A 24,796-nucleotide genomic window follows, 5' to 3' on the forward strand; every position below is an offset into this window, starting at 1 on the left:
CATGGAAACGGGCCCGTCGGCCCAATTTGTCCACACTGGCCAATATGTCCCATCTACACTAGTTCCACCTACCTGCACTTGGCCCGTATCCCTCTAAACCTGTCTCTTCGGCGGGTAGTCCATAGAGCTCAGAGGACCATCGGAACACAACTTCCAGCCTTGGAGGACATCTACAACACACGATGCCTCAGAAAAGCCACCAGCATCCACAAAGACTCTTCACACCCCTGCAACAGTCTGTTCGAACATCTACCATCGGGCAGACGATACAAGGCCTTCTACGCCCGCACCTCCAGACTCAGGAGCAGCTTCATCCCCAGGGCCATAGCTGCTATGAACCGGTCCTGCTGAGCCAGATGGTCACATCGCACAGTGAACCGGCACAGATCTACTTGCACTTTATTCTGTTTTAAAACTGTTACAATTTGTTTAATTGGGTTTTTTAAATTAATACTGACTAGCTAATTAAATTATTGCATCGTATGGGAGGCACATTCCCAATCTCGCTGTACCCCTGTACAATGACAATAAAGATGTATTGTATTGTACCTGTCTATATGTTTAGAGTCATAGAATCGTACAGCGTAGAAACAAGCCCATCTTGCCCATGCCGACCAACGTCCCATCTACACTATTGCCACCTGCCTGCACTTGGCCTATAAGCCTCTAAATCTATTCTATCCATATACATGTCCCAATATCCCTTAAATTATATGATTGTACCTGCCTTAACTACTCCTCCGGCAGCTCATTCCATATACACACCATCCTTTGTGTGAAAAAAAAAGTAACCCCTCTGATTCCTATTAAATCTTTCCTCCCTCACCTTAAACCTATAAACCTACGTTTCTTAAATGTGTGTCAAGCGCCAGAGATTCCCACGGGTCAGTGAGAGTATTGCTTTCTGGCAAAGAGTCTTTGAGCGCATCCTTGAACCTTCTCCGCTATCTATCCAGTTCTATCTTCCCATGACGGAGCTGAGCACGGAGCGTCCATTGCGGCAGGCTGGTGTCGGGCTGGCGATCAGTGGCTGGCCTAGTGTAGCTGGCCTAGTGTAGCTGGCCGAGTGTAAAATACAGTTTGAAATATGGTGCATGTTTACTTGATAAAAGACACCTTGATTATCAGTGACCTAAGTTGTTGAAGCATCATCCATGGGAATAACAGCTGTTACTTCACAATTTTGTTTGCAGGGATATTGCAGCTGCTGCAGATCGAATGGAGAAATACAACTTTGACAAAATGATTTATGTGGTAGGTAACTAAGGAGTGGTACACTATACTCTTAGGAGGTAGAAATTCGTCCTTGATGGCCAGTGCTAAATCTGTACCATGTTCTCTGCTTTTTAAAAAAAAGGGTTCCGTGTATTCTGCAGCTTAATTTCGGAAGCAGACTTGTTACATTTTTAGTGTGTATCCAATGATGAATTTCTGTAAAACTGTATTAAAATTCATGCATTTGCAGTGTAATGCTTATTTATATGTTAATCTCGTTCATTAATCCTACAAAGACCATTCTTTTCCAAATGGGATTTTATTTAATTGGTTGTTCCATGTTTGGATACCATTCACTAAAATAATAAATCATATGACACTCAATTGTGAAATTATCTTGCCTTCAATCACTGCTTTGGCATTAAATATCTTGTATGCAAAGTAGTTCGAAATATTAAAATGATACAAATCCATATGTTTCTTGGCACAATACTGTTATTTTGATAGTTGTAGGAATTTGTTCATTTTGCGCATGAAGTGGGTGCATTTGAATTTATTAATATTAATAAATTCAATTTCAAGCAAACTTTAACGATTTTCTTTTCCATCCCCTTTCCACAAAGATTTTGTTTGTCTTCTGTTTGACACAGGAGGAGGGCGTACAAACCCAGTAGGGCTGTCCCAGTGGTTCTTGTTTGCCTCATCGCCGTACTTCCCTAAGTCGAAGGACCAAATTTCTGTCACATGTCATAAGTTCATAGGTTATAGGAGCAGAATTAGGCCATTCAGCCCATGAAGTCTACTCTGCAATTCAATCATGGCTGGTCTATCTTTCCCTCTCACTCCATTCTCTTTCCTTTCTCCCCATGACCCCTGACACCTGAACTAATCAAGAATCTATCAATCTCTGCTTTCAAAAATAAAATAATTCCTCCTCATCTCCTTTCTAAAGGTACAGTCTTTTACCCTGAGGCCATGCCCTGTGGTCCTAGACTCTCCCATTAGTGGAAACATCGTCTCCACATTGACTCTATCCAGGCTTTTCACTATTCGGTACGTTTCAATGAGGTCCCCCCTCATCCTTCTCTACTCCAGCCAGTGTCGATCTCGACCCAAAACGTCACCCATTCCTTCTCTCCCAAGGTGCTGCCTGACCCGCTGAGTTACTCCAGCGTTTTGCGTCTACTTTCAGTGTCCATCAACTTGCCCCTTTTTAAATTATTTTTTTGGCCACTTAACAGTACAAAGGGGTAATTTTACAACAGCCAATTAACCTACCAGCTCATCTTTGGGATAAAACACAAATATCACCCAGCATCTGGGTTAAGCATGAGTCCCAGGGGTTATAAGGTGACAGCATTAACTGTGGTCTCCTCCTCTGTTTTTGTTAGTTGCTCCTTTCTCTGGTCACATCATGCCTCTTCCAATTGATGTCAGGTGGATTTCTCACCTCGTACATGCATTTGATTTTCTGAAGTAGCCTGGGATAATGTTTCTCTTTTTCCCTATGTGGGAAAATGCCTCGCATCTATTCTGATTTCATGGAGTCTTGCTTGGGATTGAGACTGCAACATGCTAGGAAGTGCAGATGAACTGCTTGCTCCCTTTGCTTTAATTCCGTGCTATTGCACTTCCTCCAGAGTTTTAATTTTAACATCTCTTTGCTTTATAGGAAAACAGAGCTGTTCACTACTTACTCAACTATAATGCAGGCTGATTTCTTTTGTACTTTTTCCACAAGACTTTAACTGTATTTTGAAGAGGTTAATGTTGCACAAGAGTTTTCTTGTTTCTGCAGTTTTACTAAACAGCCTGAAGCATGTTGCTCTCAAATTTGATATTCAGGAATGAGCCCTGAAAGTAGATTTGGACAAGCAAATATATGGCACCTAGCAGCTTTTTGCTGTATATTGTTGGTGCAATTTTCATATTGATTGCTCTTGTATTCTTCAGACAGATAAAGAACAGTGCACACATTTTCAGCAGATGTTTGACGTACTGAAAATACTGGGCTTTAACTGGACAGAACGGTAGGTCATAAAAGAAAGCATATCATAAGAACCTAGCTTGGGGCTGGGCGGGAGGGGCTTTCTCTTGGGCATGGTAGGCTAGTATCCTCTGGAGTTGAGAAGAGTGAGCAACTAATTAATGGAAACGTAAGATTCGAAAGGGTCTTGAGAAGATGGATGTGGACAGGATGTTTCAGCGTGTGGGATAACTTAGAATTGGGTTTCACTGTCTAAAAATGAGAGATCACACATTCAGCATTAGTTTAGTTTATTGTCACGTGTACCGAGGTACAGTGAAAAGCTTTTTGTTGCATTGCTAGCCACTCAGCGGAAAGACTATACATAAGTACAATCGAGCCAACCACAGTGTACAGATACATGATAAAAGAAATAAAGTTTAGTGCAAGGTAAAGTCCGATTGAAGAGAGTCCGAGGCTCTCCAGTGAGGTAGGTAGTAGCCCAGGACCGCTCGTTGGTTGTTGATAGAATGATTTAATGGCCTGATAACAGTTGGGAACTGCAGATTCTGGTTTGCAAAAGAAGACATATGCTGGAGTAACTCAGCGGGTTGGGCAGCCCCTCAGGCAAACGTGGATAGGTGATATTTCAGGACGAAATCCTCCTTCAGTCTGAAGGAGGGTCCTGGCCCAAAACGTCACCTTTAGTTTAGAGATACAGCTTAGAAACAGGGCTTTTTGTCCAAGGAATCCATGCCAACCAGTGATCCCCGTACACTAGCACTATCCTACGCATTAGGAACAATTTACCATTTTTACCAAAGCCAATTAACATACAAACCTGTACTTGTTTGGAGTATGGGAGGAAACCCACTCGGTTACGGGGAGCACGTACAAACTTCGTATAGACAGCACCCAAAGTCAGGATCGAACCTGGGTCTCTGACGCTGTAAGGCAGCAACTCTACCGCTGCACCGCCATGTTCTCTTGAGATGCTGCCTAACCTGCTGAGTTACTCCAATGCCTTCTTCTATAGAATCTTAATTAACTTTATAGAAATAATTACTTTTGTACCTGGTGGAATAAATTGTAGATGCCCAAAATGTTCGCTGTTGAATAAATTAAAGAAATTGTTTGATGTGTGTTCATATTTTTAACATATTTATTTTAAAAAACATTAATTATACTTATTAAATTAGTTACAATTCCCAAACCAGGTTAAACAGTATCAGGTGGTGACAGAAGCTTTGTAAACATGCACTTTGTCCCTGAAATGCTTAAGAAATCTTGCAGTTAATAAAGTTTGGAGAAACTCAAATTGACATGTATTTTCCCCACCCCCAGCTGCCAACATGTACCCTTTGGGTTAGTGAAAGGAATGAAGACTCGGAGAGGAGATGTTGTTTTTCTGGACGATGTTCTGAATGAAGCACGCTCCAGGATGCTGCAAAACATGGCTGCCTCAAAGAGTGAGTTCTCAACGCTTAACGCTTGGTCATTAACTTCTGATTATTTTTAAGAGGATCATTTCCTTCCCTAAATGAAGATCAAGAGTCATTGCAGCCACGATACGATACGGTAGAACTTTATTTATCCCAGGAAGGAAATTGATCTGCCAACTGTCACAAAACCACAAGTTACATGAAACATGAAGTTAAAGTGATGAGTGGAATGGATTGGGGATGTGCAAAGATAGCCAAGAATGGGACCAATTTGTACATTGGCTGAGCTATTGGAAAAACCTGCATTGCTACAGCTGAAATATTCTGGAATGGGTGGACTTTACTTCATACAGCCTTGTCAAATCTTCTGGTTTTCCCAAGGAACTATACAGTCATTTAAGGTTTGCTATTGTTGTAGAATAATTGCTATTGTTGTACATTTAGTACTGCAGTGGGTCATTTTATTGAACAGGAAATTCCCACAGCAGGATTGTGCTAAAGAGTAGATGATCAATTCATGTGAAGCTGATGGAGAGGGACATTTGGTTAAGTTTAAAGGGACGCAGAGGGGATTCACCAGAATGTTACAAGAACTTACGAGTTTGAGTCGTAGGGAAAGGCTAGATGAGCTGCGACTTATTTTAATTTGGAGCTTAGGAAGCTGAGAGGTGACCTAGTTGAGGTGTAAAACATCATGGTCTGTAGCCTCGAGCCTGCCTCTGAGGCACAGCGGGGAATGGTGAAGTCAGGCAGAGCGAAAGTGAGAGGAGACTCGAGAGGGAGGATGTGCAGCTGGAGGTCATTGTGCACGTTGGCACAAATGATATAGGTAGTAAAGGGAAGAGGTCCTGTGAGTGAATACGGGGAGTTACCAGGCAAAAGGTTAAAATGCAGGACCTGGAGGGCAGTAATCTCCAGATTTCTCCCGGTTTCACGTAATAGGGAGGGGAAGAGCGGGAAGATAGGACAGGTGAATTCATGGCTTGGGTGTTGGTGCAGGGATTCACATTTTTGGACCATTGGGATCTCTCCTGGGGCAGAGGTGACCTGCACAAGAGGAGCGGATTGTACCTGAACTGAAGGGGAATCCATTTCCCGGCAAGCAGGTTGGCTAGTGCTACACGGGTGGTGGGTTGAAACTGGATTGGTAGGGGGGTGCGATCCAAATCACAGGTGCAACAGGTCAGAGTCTGGAAGTCGATGCAAGCAAGGTCTGTAGACGGAATAGGCAGGAGCACGGCAGAGAGTAAGAAAGGGCTGTTGGACTAACTTGCGTCTATTTCAATGCGAGAGGCCTGACGGGTAAGTGAGATAAACTCACAAGTCATAAGAACAGGATTAGGCCATTTGGCCCATTGAGTCTACTCCACCATTGCTAACTATTCACAAAATGCTGGAGTAACTCAGCAGGTCAGGCAGCATCTCAGGAGAGAAGGAATGGGTGACGTTTCGGGTCGAGATCCTTCTTCAAACTGGAGGAGAACTTCTTCAAAGTAGACATACCTTGAGGAGAAATTGCTAGTGTATCTTTCCCTCTCAACCCCATTCTCCAGCCTTCCCATAACCTTTGACAGGTTCTTGATTCGTAGGAGTGTCAATCTCCGCTTCATAAATACCCACTGACTTGGCCCCCACCGCCATCTGTGGCAATGAATTCCACCGATTCACCACCTTCTGGCTAAAATAATTCCTCCTAAAGGTGCATCCTTTTATTCTGAGGTGGTGCCCTCTGGCATTAGATTCTCCCACTGGTGGAAACATCCTCTCCACATCCATTCTATCCAGGTCTTTCATTACACAGGGTGTGGACTTGGGCGTTATATAGCTGTTTCGAAAGCCTGGCGAAGGGAGGAACAGGACTGGCAGCTTAACGTTCCAGGGTACAGGTGCTGCAGACGAGATAGAGGCGCGGGTAAAAGAGAAGGGGGAGATGCATTGAGCATCTACCAGTGCATTCAACTGCAGAGTGACTTTCTCCACTGTTGCCTAATCTCCCGGGTATTTCCAATACCTTTTTAATCTTTATTTCAAACTTCCATCATCTGTAGTATTTGCAGTCTACTTTGTTCATTCTTACAGCAAAGACATATATTTTACTGCACAACAAGTGAAGCACCTGATATTTTAGTACCGGTGCAATTTGAAATATTTAGAAGGGTACCTTTGATCTGAGTTGGTGGTTATGTGTCTGTTGGTTTCAACTTTAATTTTTTACGATCACGCGCCTAAATCACCTTAATAAAATCGTTGCAATTACGACAAATGAAATCAGGATTTTAAGAAGTGAATATTTGTAGAAAAACTGCACAAGACTATTCCACAACACTTTAACCTAACACGATAGGTTTTTTATTTGTTTCTAAATTGAAGGAAAAATACGCGTTAATTTTAAAAATAAACACAAAGTGCTGGAGTAACTCAGCAAGTCAGGCAGCATCTCTGGAGAACAAGGACGAGTGATGTTTCAGGTTCCGGACCCTTCTTCAGACTCCAGTCTTCATTCAGTCTGAAGGAAATTCCCGACCCGAAAAGTCACCCGTCCTTTTTCTCCAGAGATACTGCCTGACTTGCTGAGCGACTCCAGCTTTTTGTGTCTAACTTCGGTTTAAAAAAAACAGTATCTGCAGTTTCTTTCTGCACACTCTCGTCTATATGAAGATTCACGTGGGTCCGGATAGTTTTCCACAGATTATTTGTACATAATTGTTTGTTTTTTTTATGTCATGAAGCAACCAAAGAACTAGAAGACCCTGAGAGCACAGCGGAGAAAGTGGGCGTGGCTGCAATTATTGTTCAGGTAATCAACGTCATTCAATTGTGTGCAGCAGGCTGGATCATTCTTAATAGAAAAATAGAAACATAGAAAATAGGTGCAGAAGTAGGCCATTCGGCCCTTCGAGCCTGCACCGCCATTCAATATGATCATGGCTGATCATCCAGCTCAGTAACCTGTACCTGCCTTCTCTCCATACCCCCTGATCCCTTTAGCCACAAGGGCCACATCTAACTCCCTCTTAAATATAGCCAATGAACTGGGCTCAACTACCTTCTGTGGCAGAGAATTCCACAGACTCACCACTCTCTGTGTGAAGAAATGTTTTCTCATCTCGGTCCTAAAAGACTTCCCCCTTATCCTTAAGCTGTGACCCTTGGTTCTGGACTTCCCCAACATCGGGAACAATCTTCCCGCATCTAGCCTCTCCAGCCCCTTAAGAATTTTATATGTTTCAATAAGATCCCCCCTCAGTCTTCTAAATTCCAGCGAGTATAAGCCTAGTCTGTCCAGTCTTTCTTCATATGAAAGTCCTGCCATCCCAGGGATCAATCTGGTGAACCTTCTCTGTACTCCCTCTAAGGCTAGAATGTCTTTCCTCAGATTAGGAGACCAAAACTGTACACAATACTCCAGGTGCGGTCTCGCCAAGGCCCTGTACAACTGCAGCAGAACCTCCCTGCTCCTATACTCAAATCCTCTTGCTATGAATGCTAACATACCATTCGTTTTCTTCACTGCCTGCTGCACCTGCACACTTGCTTTCAATGAAGTCATGCTTCAATGACTTGCACCATGACACCCAGGTCATGTTGCATCTCCCCTTTTCCTAATTGGCCACCATTCAGGTAATACTCTGCTTTCCTGTTCTTGCTGCCAAAGTGGATAACCTCACATTTATCCACATTATATTGCATCTGCCATGCATTTGCCCACTCTCCTAATCTATCCAAGTCACTCTGCAGCCTCCTAGCATCCTCCTCGCAGCTAACACTGCCACCCAGCTTCGTGTCATCTGCAAACTTAGAGATATTGCATTCAATTCCCTCCAAATCATTAATATATATTGTAAATAACTGGGGTCCAAGCACTGAGTCATGCGGTACCCCACTAGTCACTGCCTGCCATTCCGAAAAGGACCCGTTTTATTCCTACTCTTTGCTTCCTGTCCGCCAACCAATTCTCTATCCACCTCAACACTGAACCCCCAATACCGTGTGCTTTAAGTTTGTACCCCAATCTCCTATGTGGGACCTTGTCGAAGGCCTTCTGAAAGTCCAGATATAACACATCGACTGGTTCTCCCTTATCCACTCTACTAGTTACATCCTCGAAAAATTCTATAAGATTCGTCAGGCATGATTTGCCTTTCATAAATCCATGCTGACTTTGTCCGATGATTTCACCACTTTCCAAATGTGATGCTATCACATCTTTAATAACTGACTCTAGCATTTTCCCCACTACCGATGTTAGGCTAACTGGTCTATAATTCCCCGTTTTCTCTCTCCCTCCCTTTTTAAAAAGTGGGGTTACATTAGCTACCTTCCAATCCTCAGGAACTACTCCAGAATCTAAAGAGTTTTGAAAAATTATCACTAATGCATCCACTATTTCTGAGGCTACTTCCTTAAGCACTCTGGGATGCAGCCTATCTGGCCCTGGGGATTTATCGGCCTTTAATCCATTTAATTTACCTAACACCACTGCCCGACTAACCTGGATTACCCTCAGTTCCTCCATCTCGTTAGACCCCCGGTCCCCGGCTATTTCCAGCAGATTGTTTATGTCTTCCCTAGTGAAGACAGAACCAAAGTAGTTGTTCAATTGGTCTGCCATCTCCTTGTTCCCTATGATCAATTCACCTGTTTCCGACTGCAAGGGACCTACATTTGTTTATACTGTTCCTTCCTGTGGTTAATAAATCTCTGTGGTATTGTTTTCGGGATTGAGTGAAACAATAAGTTTACACGGCCAAACCCATGATCAGAAGACCATGTGCCAGGGTATCACGGATTTGTCTTTAACTGTACCAACGTAATTGTATCTTTCTACACAATGTCGCTATTGGCAAACCAGCAAAATGTTGGGGTGTTGGCCAATGTGCACCCATGCCTCCATCAATATTTGTTCTGTGTTTAGCTACGAGGCATATACCGATCAGCCAAAACATTATGACCTGATGAGCCAAAGCATTATGACCACCTGCCTAATATGCTGTTGGTCCTCCGTGTGTAGCCCCATACGCAGCAGGGTGCGATGCACTGTATATTGTGACACATTCCTCCCGTGACCACCATTAACATTTTCTGTGACTTGTGCCACAGTAGACCTTCTGTCGATTTGGACCAGACGGGATAGCCTTCGTTGCTCTTGCGCATCAATGAGCATTAGGTGCCCAACACCCTGTAGCCGGTTTGTGGTTTGTCCCTCCTCGGACCACTGTCGGTTGGTACTCGCCACTGCTGACCGGGAGCACCCCACAAGCCTTGCCGTTTCAGAGATGCTCTGACCCAGTCGTCTGACCATAACAATTTTGCCCTTGTCAAAGTTGCTCAGGTCTTTACTCCTGCCAATTTCTCCTGCATCCAACACATCAACGTCAAGAACTGACTGTTCACTTGCTGCCTAATATATCCCACCCCTTGACAGGTGCCACTTTAACAAGATAATCAATGTTATTCACTTCACCTGTCAGCGGTCATAATGTTTAGGCTGATTGGTGTATATACCAAGAGCAACAGGTTTGTCCCATGGCTGACTCTTCTGGCAGTCCCTGCATTCATGCAAGAATAGTACCTGCTAGGGTCATGACCATTAATGCAAAGATTTGGGAGGTGGAAGCAAAGTGGTGCACATGCCGCAGTTTGCATTGACGGTGCGGAAGTGGCGATGGTTGAAAACTTCAAATTCCAAGGAGTAAATATCACCACCAACATCTGGACCACCCATATTGAAGCAACGATCAAGAAAGCACATCAACCCTTAGAAGGCTTAGGAAGTTTGGCATGTCCCCAACAACCCTCACCAAATTCCACACATGCGCCACGGAAAGCATTTTATCAGGATGCATCACCGTTTGGTTTGCGACAGCTCCATCCAAGACCGCAAGAAACTGTAGGAAATAGTGGACGCTGCCCAGACCATCTCTCAAACCAACCTCCCTTCCATTGACTCCATTTACACTTCACGCTGCCTCGGCAAGGCCAGCAGCATCATCAAGCACAAGTCGCACCCCAGTCACTCCCTCTTCTCCCCTCTCCCATCAGGCAATAGGCATATGTGTGAAAACGCACGCCTCCAGATTCAGGGCCAGTTTCTTCCCAGCTGTTATCAGGCAACTGAACCATCCTACCACAACCAGAGAGCAGTCCTGAACCACTATCTACCTCATTGGTGACCCTTGGACTATCCTTAATCAGATTTTACTGGCTTTATCTTGCACTAAATGTTATTCCTTTACCATGCTTCTCTATACTGTGAATGGCTGCATTATAATCATGTATTGTCTTTCCACTGACTAGTTAGCACGCCACAAATGCTGTTCACTGAACCTCGATACACATGGCAATAGACTAAACTGAACTGAGACATTGTTGAATGCAGACAAATCAATAATGCTTTGAGACTGTCCTTGGGTAATATCATTACACACAGGGCATCTTGTTTGGGCCTCTTGTCGAGGATTCTGACATTTCGGCTGTGTAAAATTTTCCTTTTTTTGGGCGAGTATCTAATCTCCACGTGGCGTTTCGTGACTGACAGCAAAAATGTGGCAGTGCTTAAAGCAGCTCATGACTCTCCACTCTGTTCATGCACATTGTTCCTCCATTTCTTCAGTTGTACCGGGCCCTGGTGAGACCGCACCTGGAGTACTGTGTGCAGTTTTGGTCTCCAAATTTGAGGAAGGATATTCTTGCTATGGAGGGCGTGCAGCGTAGGTTCACTAGATTAATTCCCGGAATGGCGGGACTGTCGTATGTTGAAAGGCTGGAGCGGTTGGGCTTGTATACACTGGAATTTAGAAGGATGAGGGGGGATCTTATTGAAACATATAAGATAATTAGGGGATTGGACACATTAGAGGCAGATAACATGTTCCCAATGTTGGGGGAGTCCAGAACAAGGGGCCACAGTTTGAGAATAAGGGGTAGGCCATTTAGAACGGAGATGAGGAAGAACTTTTTCAGTCAGAGGGTGGTGAAGGTGTGGAATTCTCTGCCTCAGAAGGCAGTGGAGGCCAGTTCGTTGGATGCTTTCAAGAGAGAGCTGGATAGAGCTCTTAAGGATAGCGGAGTGAGGGGGTATGGGGAGAAGGCAGGAACGGGGTACTGATTGATAGTGATCAGCCATGATCGCATTGAATGGCGGTGCTGGCTCGAAGGGCTGAATGGCCTACTCCTGCACCTATTGTCTATTGTCTATTGTCTATTTCAATGGTTGTATTATTTGCAAATGCGCTTAAAGGCTTCAAATAAATCTTATTGGTTCCACTTAAAGATTGAATGCCAACACTGTGAACTATAGAAAATAGGTGCAGGAGTAGGCCATTCGACCTTTCAAGCCAGCACCGCCATTCAATATGATCATGGCTGATCATCCTAAATCAGTACCCTGTTCCTGCTTTCTCCCCATATCCCTTGATTCCGTTAGCCCTAAGAATTAAATCTCAACTCTCTCGAAAACATCCAGTGAATTGGCTTCCACTGCTTTCTGTGGCAGAGAATTCCACAGATTCACAACTCTCTGGGTGAAAAAGTTTTTCCTCGTCCTAGTCCTAAATGGCCTACCCCTTATTCTTAAACTATGACCCCTGGTTCTGGACTCCCCCAACATTGGGAACATTTTTTCTGTATCTAGCCTGTCCAATCCCTGTGGTGCCATATTCTACTGCTGTGATTAAATTTGAACATCTTTAGTTTCGAGATATAGCAAGGAAACAGGCCATGCGGCCTACCGAGTCTACGCCAACCAACGGTCACCCAATCACGCTAGTTGTATGTTATCCCACTTTCGCATCTACTCCCTACACTCTTGGGGCAATGTACAGAGGCCCAGTTTGCTTAAGCTCCCTGGTCAGGACTAACTCGCCATCCCATTAATCAATCTGGTGAACCTTGGCGGTACTGCTTCAACCACGTTGGGAGATTGTTTCGAAGTTTGAATTCACCTGATTTTATTTTTAAACGTGTTTTATTATACTGATAACCTATATTCTGGACAAATTAACATGAAGGGAAATAGTTGTGGGTTGAGGGGACGGCTTTGGGTAGCGGTTGGTGGTACACAGTAGCTGCTGCTCTCCCTGCAAAATGTGTATTGTCTATTTGGGTTGCATTTTGGACTGACAGGATGCAAACTGGAACCTAACATAATTGCCATCAATTGATTTAAGTTAATAACTATGTCGCATGTCAAATTGTTTGTAAGCCTTTATATTATCACAATGTTGGATTCACGTGCAACGTCCGTTTCTCCTAACTTTTCAATTGGGTTTCGTAGTATAAGTTGAAGAAAATTTAATGATTTTAATTTATAATTTGTAGGATTTCAAAGGTCCCCTTTTGTCTGATTATGAATTTGACTGGGATCGTGTACTCCAAAGCCAGGGAGATACTGGAGTGTACCTGCAATATACTCATGCCAGGCTATGTAGGTAAGACATATCTGTAAACGATTGAAGAAACCTTCAGCAACACGGTGGTAAAATATTAAGCAAACTGGCCCCTTTCAAATGTTTAAATGCATTATTTTGGGATGAAGATGAGGCAGAATAGGCTGATTGTCATACGTGTTTCAACATGATTACTTCATTAGCATTATGAGATTGAATTGATTGAAAGGTACAGCATGGAATCATGCCATTCAGCCCACCAAATCCATCGACCATCCATTCCTGCTATTTTTTCGTTAACCCACTATCTCATCCACTCCTTAAACATTAGTCAATTTTCAGAGGCCTATTAACCGTGCGTCTTTGGGATGTGGGAGGAAACCAGAGCACCTGGCGAAAGCCCATGCAGTCACAGGGGAAAACATGCAAACTCCACACAGACAGCACCCAAGATCGGGATCGAACCGGTCGGTGGCACTGAGGCAGCAGCTCCACCAGCTGCGCCATTGTAGAAAGTAACCAGAAAAGTGAAAATCCTTTACCACCTCGCCAATAGGCTTCACAGTTGACTTCATCATCCATCCTAATCTTCATGGGTATTTATTCACAAAATGCTGGAGTAACTCAGCAGGTCAGGCAGCATCTCGGGAGAGAAGGAATGGGTGACGTTTCGGGTCGAGACCCTTCTTCAGACTGAAGTCTGAAGGTTCAGTCTGAAGAAGGGTCTCGACCCGAAACGTCACCTATTCCTTCTCTCCCGAGATGCTGCCTGACCTGCTGAGTTACTCCAGCATTTTGTGAATAAATACCCTCGATTTGTACCAGCATCTGCAGTTATTTTCTTATCCTAATCTTCATGGTTAAAAGACATAATGGAAAACTATAGGCATATGCCATTGTGCAACTTGTGGGTTTTTTTCATTCTTGGCTGCTAACATCTTACTAGGATAGATACAAAAAAAAACGAATCTGTATGGTCAACAGAGCATAATGCTCGTGTAGAGGCCAGGACTATTGAATATGGAGATAATATTTCAAATGCTGATTGCAGCCAGTGGATTTAAATTCAAGTAATTAAATAAATCGGGCAGTGGGAGAGGCACAAGGAAAACTGTTGAATTGTTATAAAACCCAATCGAGTTCACCAATGTCATTCAGCGTAGGAAATCTGTTATCCTTGCCTAGGACTCCGGAATAATGGCAGCACAGTTCATTCTTGAATTTCCTTAGAAGTAGTTCAGCTAGCCACAGAGTTATGTGGACCTATTATAAAAACTTTAATTATAGACAATAGACAATAGGTGCAGGAGGAGGCCATTCGGCCCTTCGAGCCAGCACCGCCATTCAATGTGATCATGGCTGATCATTCTCAATCAGTACCCCGTTCCTGCCTTCTCCCCATACCCCCTGACTCCGCTATCCTTAAGAGCTCTATCCAGCTCTCTCTTGAATGTAGTCAGAGAATTGGCCTCCACTGCCTTCTGAGGCAGAGAATTCCACAGATTCACAACTCTCTGACTGAAAAAGTTTTTACTCATCTCAGTTCTAAATGGCCTACCCCTTATTCTTAAACTGTGGCCCCTTGTTCTGGACTCCCCCAACATTGGGAACATGTTTCCTGCCTCCTGTATCCAACCCCTTAATAATCTTATACGTTTCGATAAGATCCCCTCTCATCCTTCTAAATTCCAGTGTATACAAGCCTAGTCGCTCCAGTCTTTCAACATATGATAGTCCCGCCATTCCGGGAATTAACCTAGTAAACCTACGCTGCACGCCCTCAATAGCTGCACGCCCTCAATTATTTTATTGCTGTTAAATATTAGCAAACAGAGTAAAACCACATGACACAAATGATGAATTTCATTAAACTGTAATCAGACCAAATCATGGCATTGTGTAGTAAGGAACTGCAGATGCTGGTTTAAACTGAAGATAGGCACAGAATGCTGGAGTAACTCAGCGGGACAGGCAGCATCTCTGGAGAGATGGGATGAGTGACGTTTCAGGTCGAGACGCTTCTTCAGAATACAATAAACCCTTTTTTGACCCAAAAGTCACCCATTCCTTCTCTCCAGAGATGCTCCCTGTCCTGCTGAGTTACTCCAGTATTTTGTGCCAAATCATGGCATTATTAATTTTGACTACAATTCTAAAGAGACCTGCACTGTTCTTTTTGATGTGTTGACAACCATAAATTCAGTTTACAGAGACAGTGTGACAATGGAGCAAAGATACAGTTCAACCCAACTTACTTACAAGACCCTCAGGCAATTGCTGTACTACAGCATCTCCTCAGGTACAAATCTGATCACATGTTATGTTATGTTGTTATTAATTCTATAAACTGTTTAATATTTTTCTAATATCGATGTGAGGGATGAGTTCCTCCACTTTCTAGCATTGAAAATTATTTTTCTTCCAAGCTTTTTCTGAATTTAACATTAAAATAACTATCTATAATCTCCATGATATACGCAAATTTTGGCACTTGGTTAAATTTCATTTCTTAGTGCTGATGAATTTTTCTCAAAATTCTGGACATTGTGCTAAAAAATTTCATACCTCATTAAAAAACACTGGACCTTTAACTACGCACGAGCAAAAATTCAGTCAAAGCATCAGCACAGATGTTTGTCCTTGGATGCGCGTGTTAAATGTGCAGCAGAGAAGCATCCGTCTGAAGAGGGGCCCCAACCTAAACCTTTGCATGTCCATTCCTTTCATCGGTGTAGGAAGGAACTGCAGATGATGGTTTACACTGAAGATAGGCACAAAATGCTGGATTAGTTTAGTGGGTCAGGCAGCATTTCTGCAATAGGTGCAGGAGGAGGCCATTCGGCCCTTCGAGCCAGCACCACCATTCAATGTGATCATTCTCAATCAGTACCCAGTTCTTGCCTTCTCCCCATACCCCCTGACTCCGCTATCCTAAAGAGCTCTATCTAGCTCTCTCTTGAATGCATTCAGAGAATTGGCCTCCACTGCCTTCTGAGGCAGAGAATTCCACAGATTCACAACTCTCTGACTGAAAAAGTTTTTCCTCATCTCAGTTCTAAATGGCCTACCCCTTATTCTTAAACTGTGGCCCCTTGTTCTGGACTCCCCCAACATTGGGAACATGTTTCCTGCCTCTAACGTGTCCAACCCCTTAATAATCTTATACGTTTCTATAAGATCTCCTCTCATCCTTCTAAATTCCAGTGTATACAAGCCTAGTCGCTCCAGTCTTTCAACATATGACAGTCCCGCCATTCCGTGAATTAACCTAGTAAACCTACGCTGCATGCCCTCAATAGCAATGGGTGACGTTTGGGTCGAGACCCTTCTTCAGATTGAGAGACCTCTGTAGATGTTGCTTGGCCTGCTGAGTTGCTCCATCACTTTGGGTTTTGTTCAAGATTTTAGCATTCGCAGTGTCTTGTGTCAACATCTGCATTTTGTACACTTCTAAAATTATGATGAAATCATAATTAAATATCGTCACTGTTTCATTACTAATGCTGCCCGACTTTTGGTTGTCCTGCTATAGGAAGGATGGTGTTAAAATGAAAAGAGTGCAGAGAAGATTTACGAGGATGTTGCCTGGAGGTTGAGCTATAGGGAGAAGGCTAGGACTTTATTCCTTGAAGCGTAGGAGGATAAGGGGTTATCTTAGAAGTGTATCAGGTCATGGGGAAAACAGAGAGAGTAAATGCGCAGAGGCTTTTACCCAGAATAGTGGAATCAAGACCCAGGTTTAAGGCGAGAGGGGAAAGATTTAATATGAACCTGAGGGGCAATTGTTTTTTACACAGAGGGTGGTGGGTAAATGGAATCAACTGCCAGAGGAGGCAGGTACTATAACAACATTTAAAAGGCAGTTGGACTGGTGGTACATGGTTAGGAAAGATTTTGAGGGGTATGGGCCAAACACGAGTAAGTGGGACATCTTGGTTGGCATAGGCAATTTTATTTTATTGTATGGTTGAGAAGATACTCCAATTAACATCCGTGTCCAGAAAAAAAGTCCCAAAGGAAATTGTGCACGTTTTTTGGCCTTGTTTTTAGGATTTTTAAAAAAAAAACATGTGTTTGTTGAAATGCTCTGTGCAGAGTGGGTATTTTTTAACCAAGTTTACTGTCTCGACTGGAAAGCATTTGACAGTTTTTTTGAAAAGTCATGTTTCATTTGTCTTGTTAAAATGAGTCCTTGTAAAGATGATTTACAACTATGTGCCTTTAAACAACAATTCCTAATAGTTTATATTAATTACAAATTTAATGCACCTCGGAAGACAAAAACATTATTCAGGATTTAAATGGAAATACAGTGCCCTCTGTAATGTTTGGGACAAAGACCCATCATTTATTTATTTGTCTCGGTACTCCACAATTTGAGATTTGTAATAGAAAAAATCACATGTGGTTAAAGTGCACATTGTCAGATTTTAATAAAGGCCATTTTTACACACTTTGGTTTCACCATGTAGAAATTACAGCAGTATTTATACATAGTCCCCCTATTTCAGGGCTCCATAATCTTTGGGACACAGCAATGTCATGTAAATGAAAGTAGTCATGTTTAGCATTTTGTTGCATGTCCTTTGCATGTCATGACTGCTTGAAGTTTGCGATTGATGGGCATCACCAGTTGCTGGGTGTCTTCTCTGGTGATGCTCTGCCAGGCCTGTATTGCAGCCATGTGTAGCTTATGCTTGTTTGGGGGCTAATCCCCTTCAGTTTTCTCTTCAGCATATAAAAGGCATGCTCAATTGGGTTCAGATCGGGTGATTGACTTGGCCACTCAAGAATTAACCATTTTTTAGCTTGGAAAAACTTGCTTTAGCAGTATATTTGGGATCATTGTCTTGCTGTAGAATGAACCACCGGCCAGAGTTTTGAGGCATTTGTTTGAACATGAGCAGATAGGGTGTGTCTATACGCTTCAGAATTCATTATGCTGCTACCATCAGCAGTTGTATCATCAATGAAGATAAGTGAGCCAGTACCTTCAGCAGCCATACATGCCCGGCCCATAACACCCCCACCACTGTGTTTCACACATGAGATGGTATGCTTTGGATCTTGAGCTGTTCCTTCTCTCCTCTATACTTTGCTCTTGCCATCACTCTGATATAAGTTAATCTTCGTCTTGTCTGTCCACAAGACCTTTTTCCAGAACTGTGGTTGCTCTTTTAAGTACTTCTTGGCAAACTGTAACCTGGCCATCCTATTTTTGCAGCTAACCAGTGGTTTGCATCTTGCAGTGTAGCCTCTGTATTTCTGTTCATGAAGTCTTCTGCTGACAGTGTCATTGACAAATCCACTCCTGACTCCTGAGGAGTGTTTCTGATCTGTCGGACAGGTGTTTGGGGATTTTTCTTTATTATAGAGAGAATTCTTCTGTCATCAGCTGTGGAGGTCTTCCTTGGCCTTTGCAATCAGTAAGCTCACCAGTGCGCTCTTTCGTCTTAATGATATTCCCAACAGTCGATTTTGGTAAGCCATAGGTTTGGCTGATGTCTCTAACAGTTTTATTCTTGTTTCTCAGTCTCATAATGGCTTCTTTGACTTTTATTGGCACAACTTTAGTCCTCGTGTTGATAAACAGCAATAACAGTTTCCAAAGGTGATGGAAAGACTGGAGTAAAGACTAGGTGTTGAGAGCTCTCTTATACCTGCATTAAGGAGGCATTTAAACACACTTAAGAAATTACAAACACCTGTGAAGCCATGAGTCCCAAACATTATGGTGCCCTGAAATGGGGGGACTATGTTTAAACACTGCTGTAATTTCTATATGGTGAAACCAAAATGTATATACATACCCTTTAATAAAATCTGACAATGTGCACTTTAACCATGTGATTTTTTTCTATTACAAATCTCAAATTGTGGAGTACAGAGGCAAATAAATAAATAATGGGTCTTTGTCCCAAACATTATGGAGGGCACTGTAATTGAGTTGTTTTTATTCATCTTAAAATGCTATGAAATGTAATGGCAATTTCAGTACTATAATGTTGACTGCTTTTTTTTAAAAGGTATGACGAAGTTCTTTATCAAGTTTCAGAGGATCTCCAACCCAGATACCTTGTTAACTACCTGATAATGTTGAGGTATATGCATTTTCTGCAAAATTGATGACATTTGTAGATGACAGAGACGTTATGTCTTGCATTGTGCAATTTGTTTTCTGAAAACTGTTAAAATGGTGGTGGATTCTTTACTAGAATCTGATTCATACGTTCATAAGTTATAGGAGTAGAATTAGGACATTCGGCCCATCATCTACTCCGCCATTCAATCATGGCTGATCAATCTTTCCTTCTGAGCCCCATTCTCCTGCCTACCCCCCCATAACCCTCGACACCTTTACAAATCAAAAATCGTTAACCACGCCTCAAAAACACCCAATGATTTGGCCCCCACAGCTGTCTGTGGCAATAAATTCTAATTTAAAAAAAAATCCTCATCTTTTTAAAGGTACTTCCTTTTATTCTGAGGCTATGGCCTGTGGTCCTAGACTCTCCGACTAGTGGAAACATCTTCTCCACATCCACTCTATCCAGGCCTTCCATGATTCACTGTTAAGAATTTAGTGGATTATTATTTAATTTAAACTTACTTCCTCATAATGCACAATGGTCATATGACTTTTCAGGACGTAATCAACATAGTTGCTGAAACAAAGAACTCTTTTACTGGCCTTTACAGAATGGATTTGGTAATTATGTATATCTGGGCTTGAGTGTCTAAAACCAAGGGTCACTTACAAAATACAGGTATTCCTTGATGTATGACAGACTTCTGCTGAAATAGATTAGAAATGTAGAAAATAGGTGCAGGAGTAGGCCATTCAGCCCTTTGAGCCAGCACTGTCATTTAGTATGATCATGGCTGATCATCCAGAATCAGTACCCTGTTTCTGCTTTCTCCCCATTTCCCTTGATTCCATTAACCTAAGAGCTATATCCAACTCTCTCTTGAATACATCCAGTGAATTGGCCTCCACTGCCTTCTGTGGTAGAGAATTCCACAGATTCACAACTGTGGGTGAAAATGCTTTTCCTCATCTCAATCCTAAATGGCCTACCCCTTATTCTTAAAATGTGGCCCCTGGTTTTGGACTCTCCCAACATCGGGAACATTTTTCCTGCATCTAGCCTGTCCAATCCCTTAATAGTTTTATGTTTCTATAAGATCACCTCTCATCCTTCTAAATTCCAGAGAATATAAGCCCAGTCGATCCATTCTTTTATCATATGACAGTCCCGCCATCCTGGGAATTAACCTGGTGAATCTACGCTCCACTCCCTCAATAGCAAGAATGTCCTTCCACAAACTAGACCAAAACTCCAGGTGTGGTCTGACCAGGGCCCTGTACAACTGCAGTAGTACCTCCTTGCTCCTATACTCAAATCTCCTCGCTATGTAGGCCAACATGTCATTTGCTTTCTTCACTGCCTGCTGCACCTGCACGCTTACTTTCAGTGACTGGTGTACAAGGACACCCAGGTCTCATTACACCTCCCCTTTTCCTAATCTGGCACCATTCAGATAATAATCTGCCTTCTTGTTTTTGCCACCAAAGTGGATAACCTCACATTTATCTGCATTTTCTGCTCACCCAACCTGTCCAAGTCACCCTGCAGCCTCATAGCATCCTCCTCGCAGCTCGCACAGCATCCCTTTTGTAAATCAAGGAATGGCCAAAATGAGTCTGACATTATAGGATGTTTTCCCAATCTACTTGGTTGTGGCCCATGCCCTTTTTACATCTTCACTTTCTCTGTAACTGTAACACTATAATCTGAATCTTTTGTTTGCAGTATCTGTTTTCATGTATAGTTTGCTCCTATTTGTGCACATTATGTTTTGCCTAGATAACATGCAAAACAAAATTTTCATTTTCAAATTCTCATAAACAAACCAATGCCATTTGGAACTGAAATGAAAACCATTTCTTCACTTGAGGGCAACTGTGATGCAGCGTTAAGAGTTGCTGCCTTACTACGCCGGAGACTTAGGTTTGATATTGATTAAGGGTGTTGTCTGAACGGAGTATGTACTTTCTCCCTTTGACATTGTGAGGTTTCTTTCTGGGTGCTCAGATTTCCTCCCACATTCTTCGTTGTGTTGGTACACTCCTCCCTCCCTTTGATATCATGACCATATAACTTAATTTGAATGGTGTCATGGCTCTTCTGGAATATTGCTATTTTTATTTATTAAAATCAGAACTTGTGCTTAAAATTGCAATTAAATATTTCCAGTAATTCTCTATTTTCCTGGTTTTCTCCACCTGTATATTTTTAAGTTTAGAGATACAGTGTGGAAACAGGCTCTTTGGTCCACATTAACACTGCCCTACCCACACTAAGGACAATTTATTTTACATTTTATACCAAGCCAATTAACCTACAAACCTGTACGTCTTTGGTGTGCGGGAGGAAACTGAAGATCTCGGCAAAAACCCATGCAGGTCATAGGGAGAACGTACAAACTCCGTAAACAATACCCTGTAGTCAGGATCGAACGCAGGTCTCTGGCGTTGTAAGGCAGCAGCTCTACCGCCGCGATACTGTGGCGCCCTAATGGTCCTTCTGTCCCAAACGGTAAGGTATCATTCAGTGCCTAACCTGCCATCTTGTGAGAACTTGTTGATGGGAATGTATTGCAGCAGAGTCTGAGCCCTTGCCCTGCATTTGTGGCTGAGCACCTTTCAGGCAGCGTGTCCAAGCACATTCCAGAGGTGAAGTCCCACCTGGTTGGGAGCAGAGGTAACTCATTGTGGAAAAATAAATTGAAAGTAATGGCTTTTTAATCACAATACCTTGTTACTTATAACAATGCTGAAGCAGTTTTTCTTTTTGCAGTCGCCTTGCTTCTATAGCGCACAGGACTCTGCATATTAAGGGCAGCTTACCTGAAATAGCAACGGTTAGTATACATTGTTTTGTTATGCTGGTTTGGCAGAGGTCATCATACAGAATTTATATATGAATATTGAAATGACAAGTTATTTTTTTGCATGAACTTGGGAGATATTTGATTTCTGAGGCAATGTACATTGGCTTCCATAGTGTTTGGGACAAAGACCCATCATTTATTTATTTGCCTCTATGCTCCACAATTTGTGATTTTTTTTAATAGAACAAAATCACATGTGGTTAAAGTGCACGTTGTCAGATTTTAATGAAGGCCATTTTTATACATTTTGGTTTTACCATGTAGAAGTTACAGCAGTGTTTATACATAGTCCCCCCCATTTCATGGCACCATAATGTTTGGAACACAGCAATGTCATGTAAATGAAAGTAGTCATGTTTAGTATTTTGTTGCATATCCTTTGCACGCAATGACTGCTTGAAGTGTGCGATTCATGGGCATCACCAGTTGCTGGGTGTCTTCTCTGATGATGCTCTGCCAGGCCTGTATTGCAGCCATCTTTAGCTTATGCTTGTTTTGGGGGCTAGTCCCCTTCAGTTTTCTCTTCAACATATAAATGGCATGCTCAATTGGGTTCAGATCGGGTGATTGACTTGGCCACTTAAGAATTAACCATTTTTTAGCTTTGAAAAACTCCTTTGTTGCTTTAGCAGTATGTTTGGGATCATTGTCTTGCTGTAGAATGAACCGTCGGCCAATGAGTTTTGAGGCATTTGTTTGCATTTGAGCAGATAGGATGTGTCTATACTCTTGAAAATTCATTATGCTACTACCATCAGCGGTTGTATCATCAATGAAGATAAGTGAGCCAGTACCTTCAGCAGCCAGACATGCCCGGGCCATAACACCCCCACCACCGTGTTTCACAGATGAGGTGGTATGCTTTGGATCTTGGGTAGTTCCTTCTCTCCTCCAAACTTTGCTCTTGCCATCACTCTGATATAAGTTCATCTTCGTCTCATCTGTCCACAAGACCTTTTTCCAGAACTGTGGTTGTTCTTTTAAGTACTTCTTGGCAAACTGTAACCTGGCCATCCTATTTTTGCGGCTTACCAGTGGTTTGCATCTTGCAGTGTCGCCTCTGTATTTCTGTTCGTAAAGTCTTCTGTGGTCATTGACAAATCCACACCTGACTCCTGAAGAATGTTTCTGATCTATCAGACAGGTGTTTGGGGGTTTTTCTTTATTATATTAGTTGTTGCTAATTTTAACCATTTTAAAGTTTTGATTATAAAAGAGCTGGTGTTGCTACTCTCATCTCAGGTTCATAAGTGATAGGAACAGAATTCTGTCATCTGCTGTGGAGGTCTTCCTTGGCCCTTTGCGATTAGTAAGCTCACCAGTGCACCAGCTCAACAGTTGATTTTGTAAAGCCTAACATTTGGCTGATGTCTCTAACAGTTTTATTCTTGTTTCTCAGTCTCATAATGGCCTCTTTGACTTTAATTGGCACAACTTTGGTCCTCATGTTGATAAACAGCAATAAAAGTTTTCAAAGGTGATGGAAAGACTTAGGTGCTGAGAGCTCTTTTATACCTGCATTAAGGAGGCATTTAAACACACCTGAGCAATTGCAAATACCTGTGAAGCCATGTGTCCCAAACATTATGGTGCCCTGAAATTGGGGAGGGGGGGGGGGGGGGTCTATGTATAGGTACAGCTGTAATTTCTACATGGTGAAACTAAAATGTATAAAAATACCCTATAATAAAGTCTGATAATGTGCACTTTAACCACATGGGATTTTTCTTTCTATACAAATCTCAAATTGTGGCGTACAGCAGCAAATAACTAAATGATGGGCCTTTGTCCCAAACATTATGGAGGGCGCTGTATCTGAGTTCCAGCAATGTTCTTTTTCTAAATGACCCAACCCTTGATTGTCATAACAGCAGTTATGTACATAATCTCTGGGATGGGACATTGCAGAACAGTACAGCACAGGAGCAAGCTTTTCAACCCGCAACATCTGTGCCGAACATTGATTTATATGATTCAGTGGGAATGAGATTCTTCATCCATGCAAGAGAGGGAAAGTTAAATTTAGCAGTAAGTGAGAATTTAAAAACTGTTGATACTCAAGAGGGTATTAGTGGCTGTTATTGTTATTTATTCATAATGTTCAATCCCAAAAGATAATCCACCTCTTTTCACTTATTGTAGGCAAGACTTCTACTCTTCAAAGGAATCTCTTCTGTACTCGCCAATGGAATGAAGCTCCTCGGTATAACTCCGGTGGACAAGATGTGATTAAACTAGCATTTGGGACAGTCATTAAATGATTTGGCAAAACTTAGGTAAAGATGTGACTAAACAGATGTTTACAATAGCTGATCAAGCCAAAAAAAAAACTGCTTTTGAGCACATAAAAGAGCAGGTGCAGAGGAAGGGTCACCCTGATGTTGTCTCCAGGTGACAGTAACTCAGAACAGGCATCCCTCTATCGCAGTGGCAGATGTCCCAAATTCATGTGGCCCAGAGGAGAAAGGTGAAGGTTAGAGAAAAACAAGGCCAATCCTATACAATCTGTTTTGCAGAAATAACCACTTAAGTTCTGGTTGAATTCATGATAGTGTGCTAGTGTAACAATCAATCAATTAATTGTTTAGGGTGTTTCAATGAGCCAAAATTCAGAACCTGAAGCCATTTAGATAATGGGTTATATGCTTAAGTTAATTCAGTATAGAATTGGACAAACTTGCTTGAAAAATGTTTAGTTTTTCTTTTAAGTACAGTAGCCTTCTGCCTTTGCATGTTGGCTGCCTAGTTCACACCATGATGGATTTCTACTGTGCGAGAAGGTGACCCAAGCTCCAGCCAATGTGGCTGTTAATGTCATTGGTTGTAAAATC

At 42.4% G+C, this 24,796-nt stretch overlaps 1 protein-coding gene across 2 annotated transcripts in view; it reads left to right on the forward strand.

The window, feature by feature from the left end:
* Positions 1-24,796, forward strand: part of rars2 (arginyl-tRNA synthetase 2, mitochondrial) — a 72,291-nt gene that overhangs the window by 40,303 nt on the left and 7,192 nt on the right. The window contains exons 12-20 of one of the 2 annotated variants that reach the window (XM_078399807.1): positions 1,194-1,254; positions 3,169-3,245; positions 4,526-4,650; positions 7,353-7,420; positions 12,943-13,052; positions 15,214-15,309; positions 19,037-19,111; positions 21,872-21,935; positions 24,108-24,241. In XM_078399807.1, coding sequence (XP_078255933.1) covers positions 1,194-1,254; positions 3,169-3,245; positions 4,526-4,650; positions 7,353-7,420; positions 12,943-13,052; positions 15,214-15,309; positions 19,037-19,111; positions 21,872-21,935; positions 24,108-24,194 — 763 coding nt within the window. In that variant the 3' untranslated portion in view covers positions 24,195-24,241. The remainder of the gene's footprint in view (positions 1-1,193; positions 1,255-3,168; positions 3,246-4,525; positions 4,651-7,352; positions 7,421-12,942; positions 13,053-15,213; positions 15,310-19,036; positions 19,112-21,871; positions 21,936-24,107; positions 24,242-24,796) is intronic. The other variant, XR_013547291.1, reaches the window with a different exon arrangement.

Source organism: Rhinoraja longicauda, chromosome 5 (assembly GCF_053455715.1).
Source record: "Rhinoraja longicauda isolate Sanriku21f chromosome 5, sRhiLon1.1, whole genome shotgun sequence".
Lineage (NCBI taxonomy): Eukaryota > Metazoa > Chordata > Chondrichthyes > Rajiformes > Arhynchobatidae > Rhinoraja > Rhinoraja longicauda.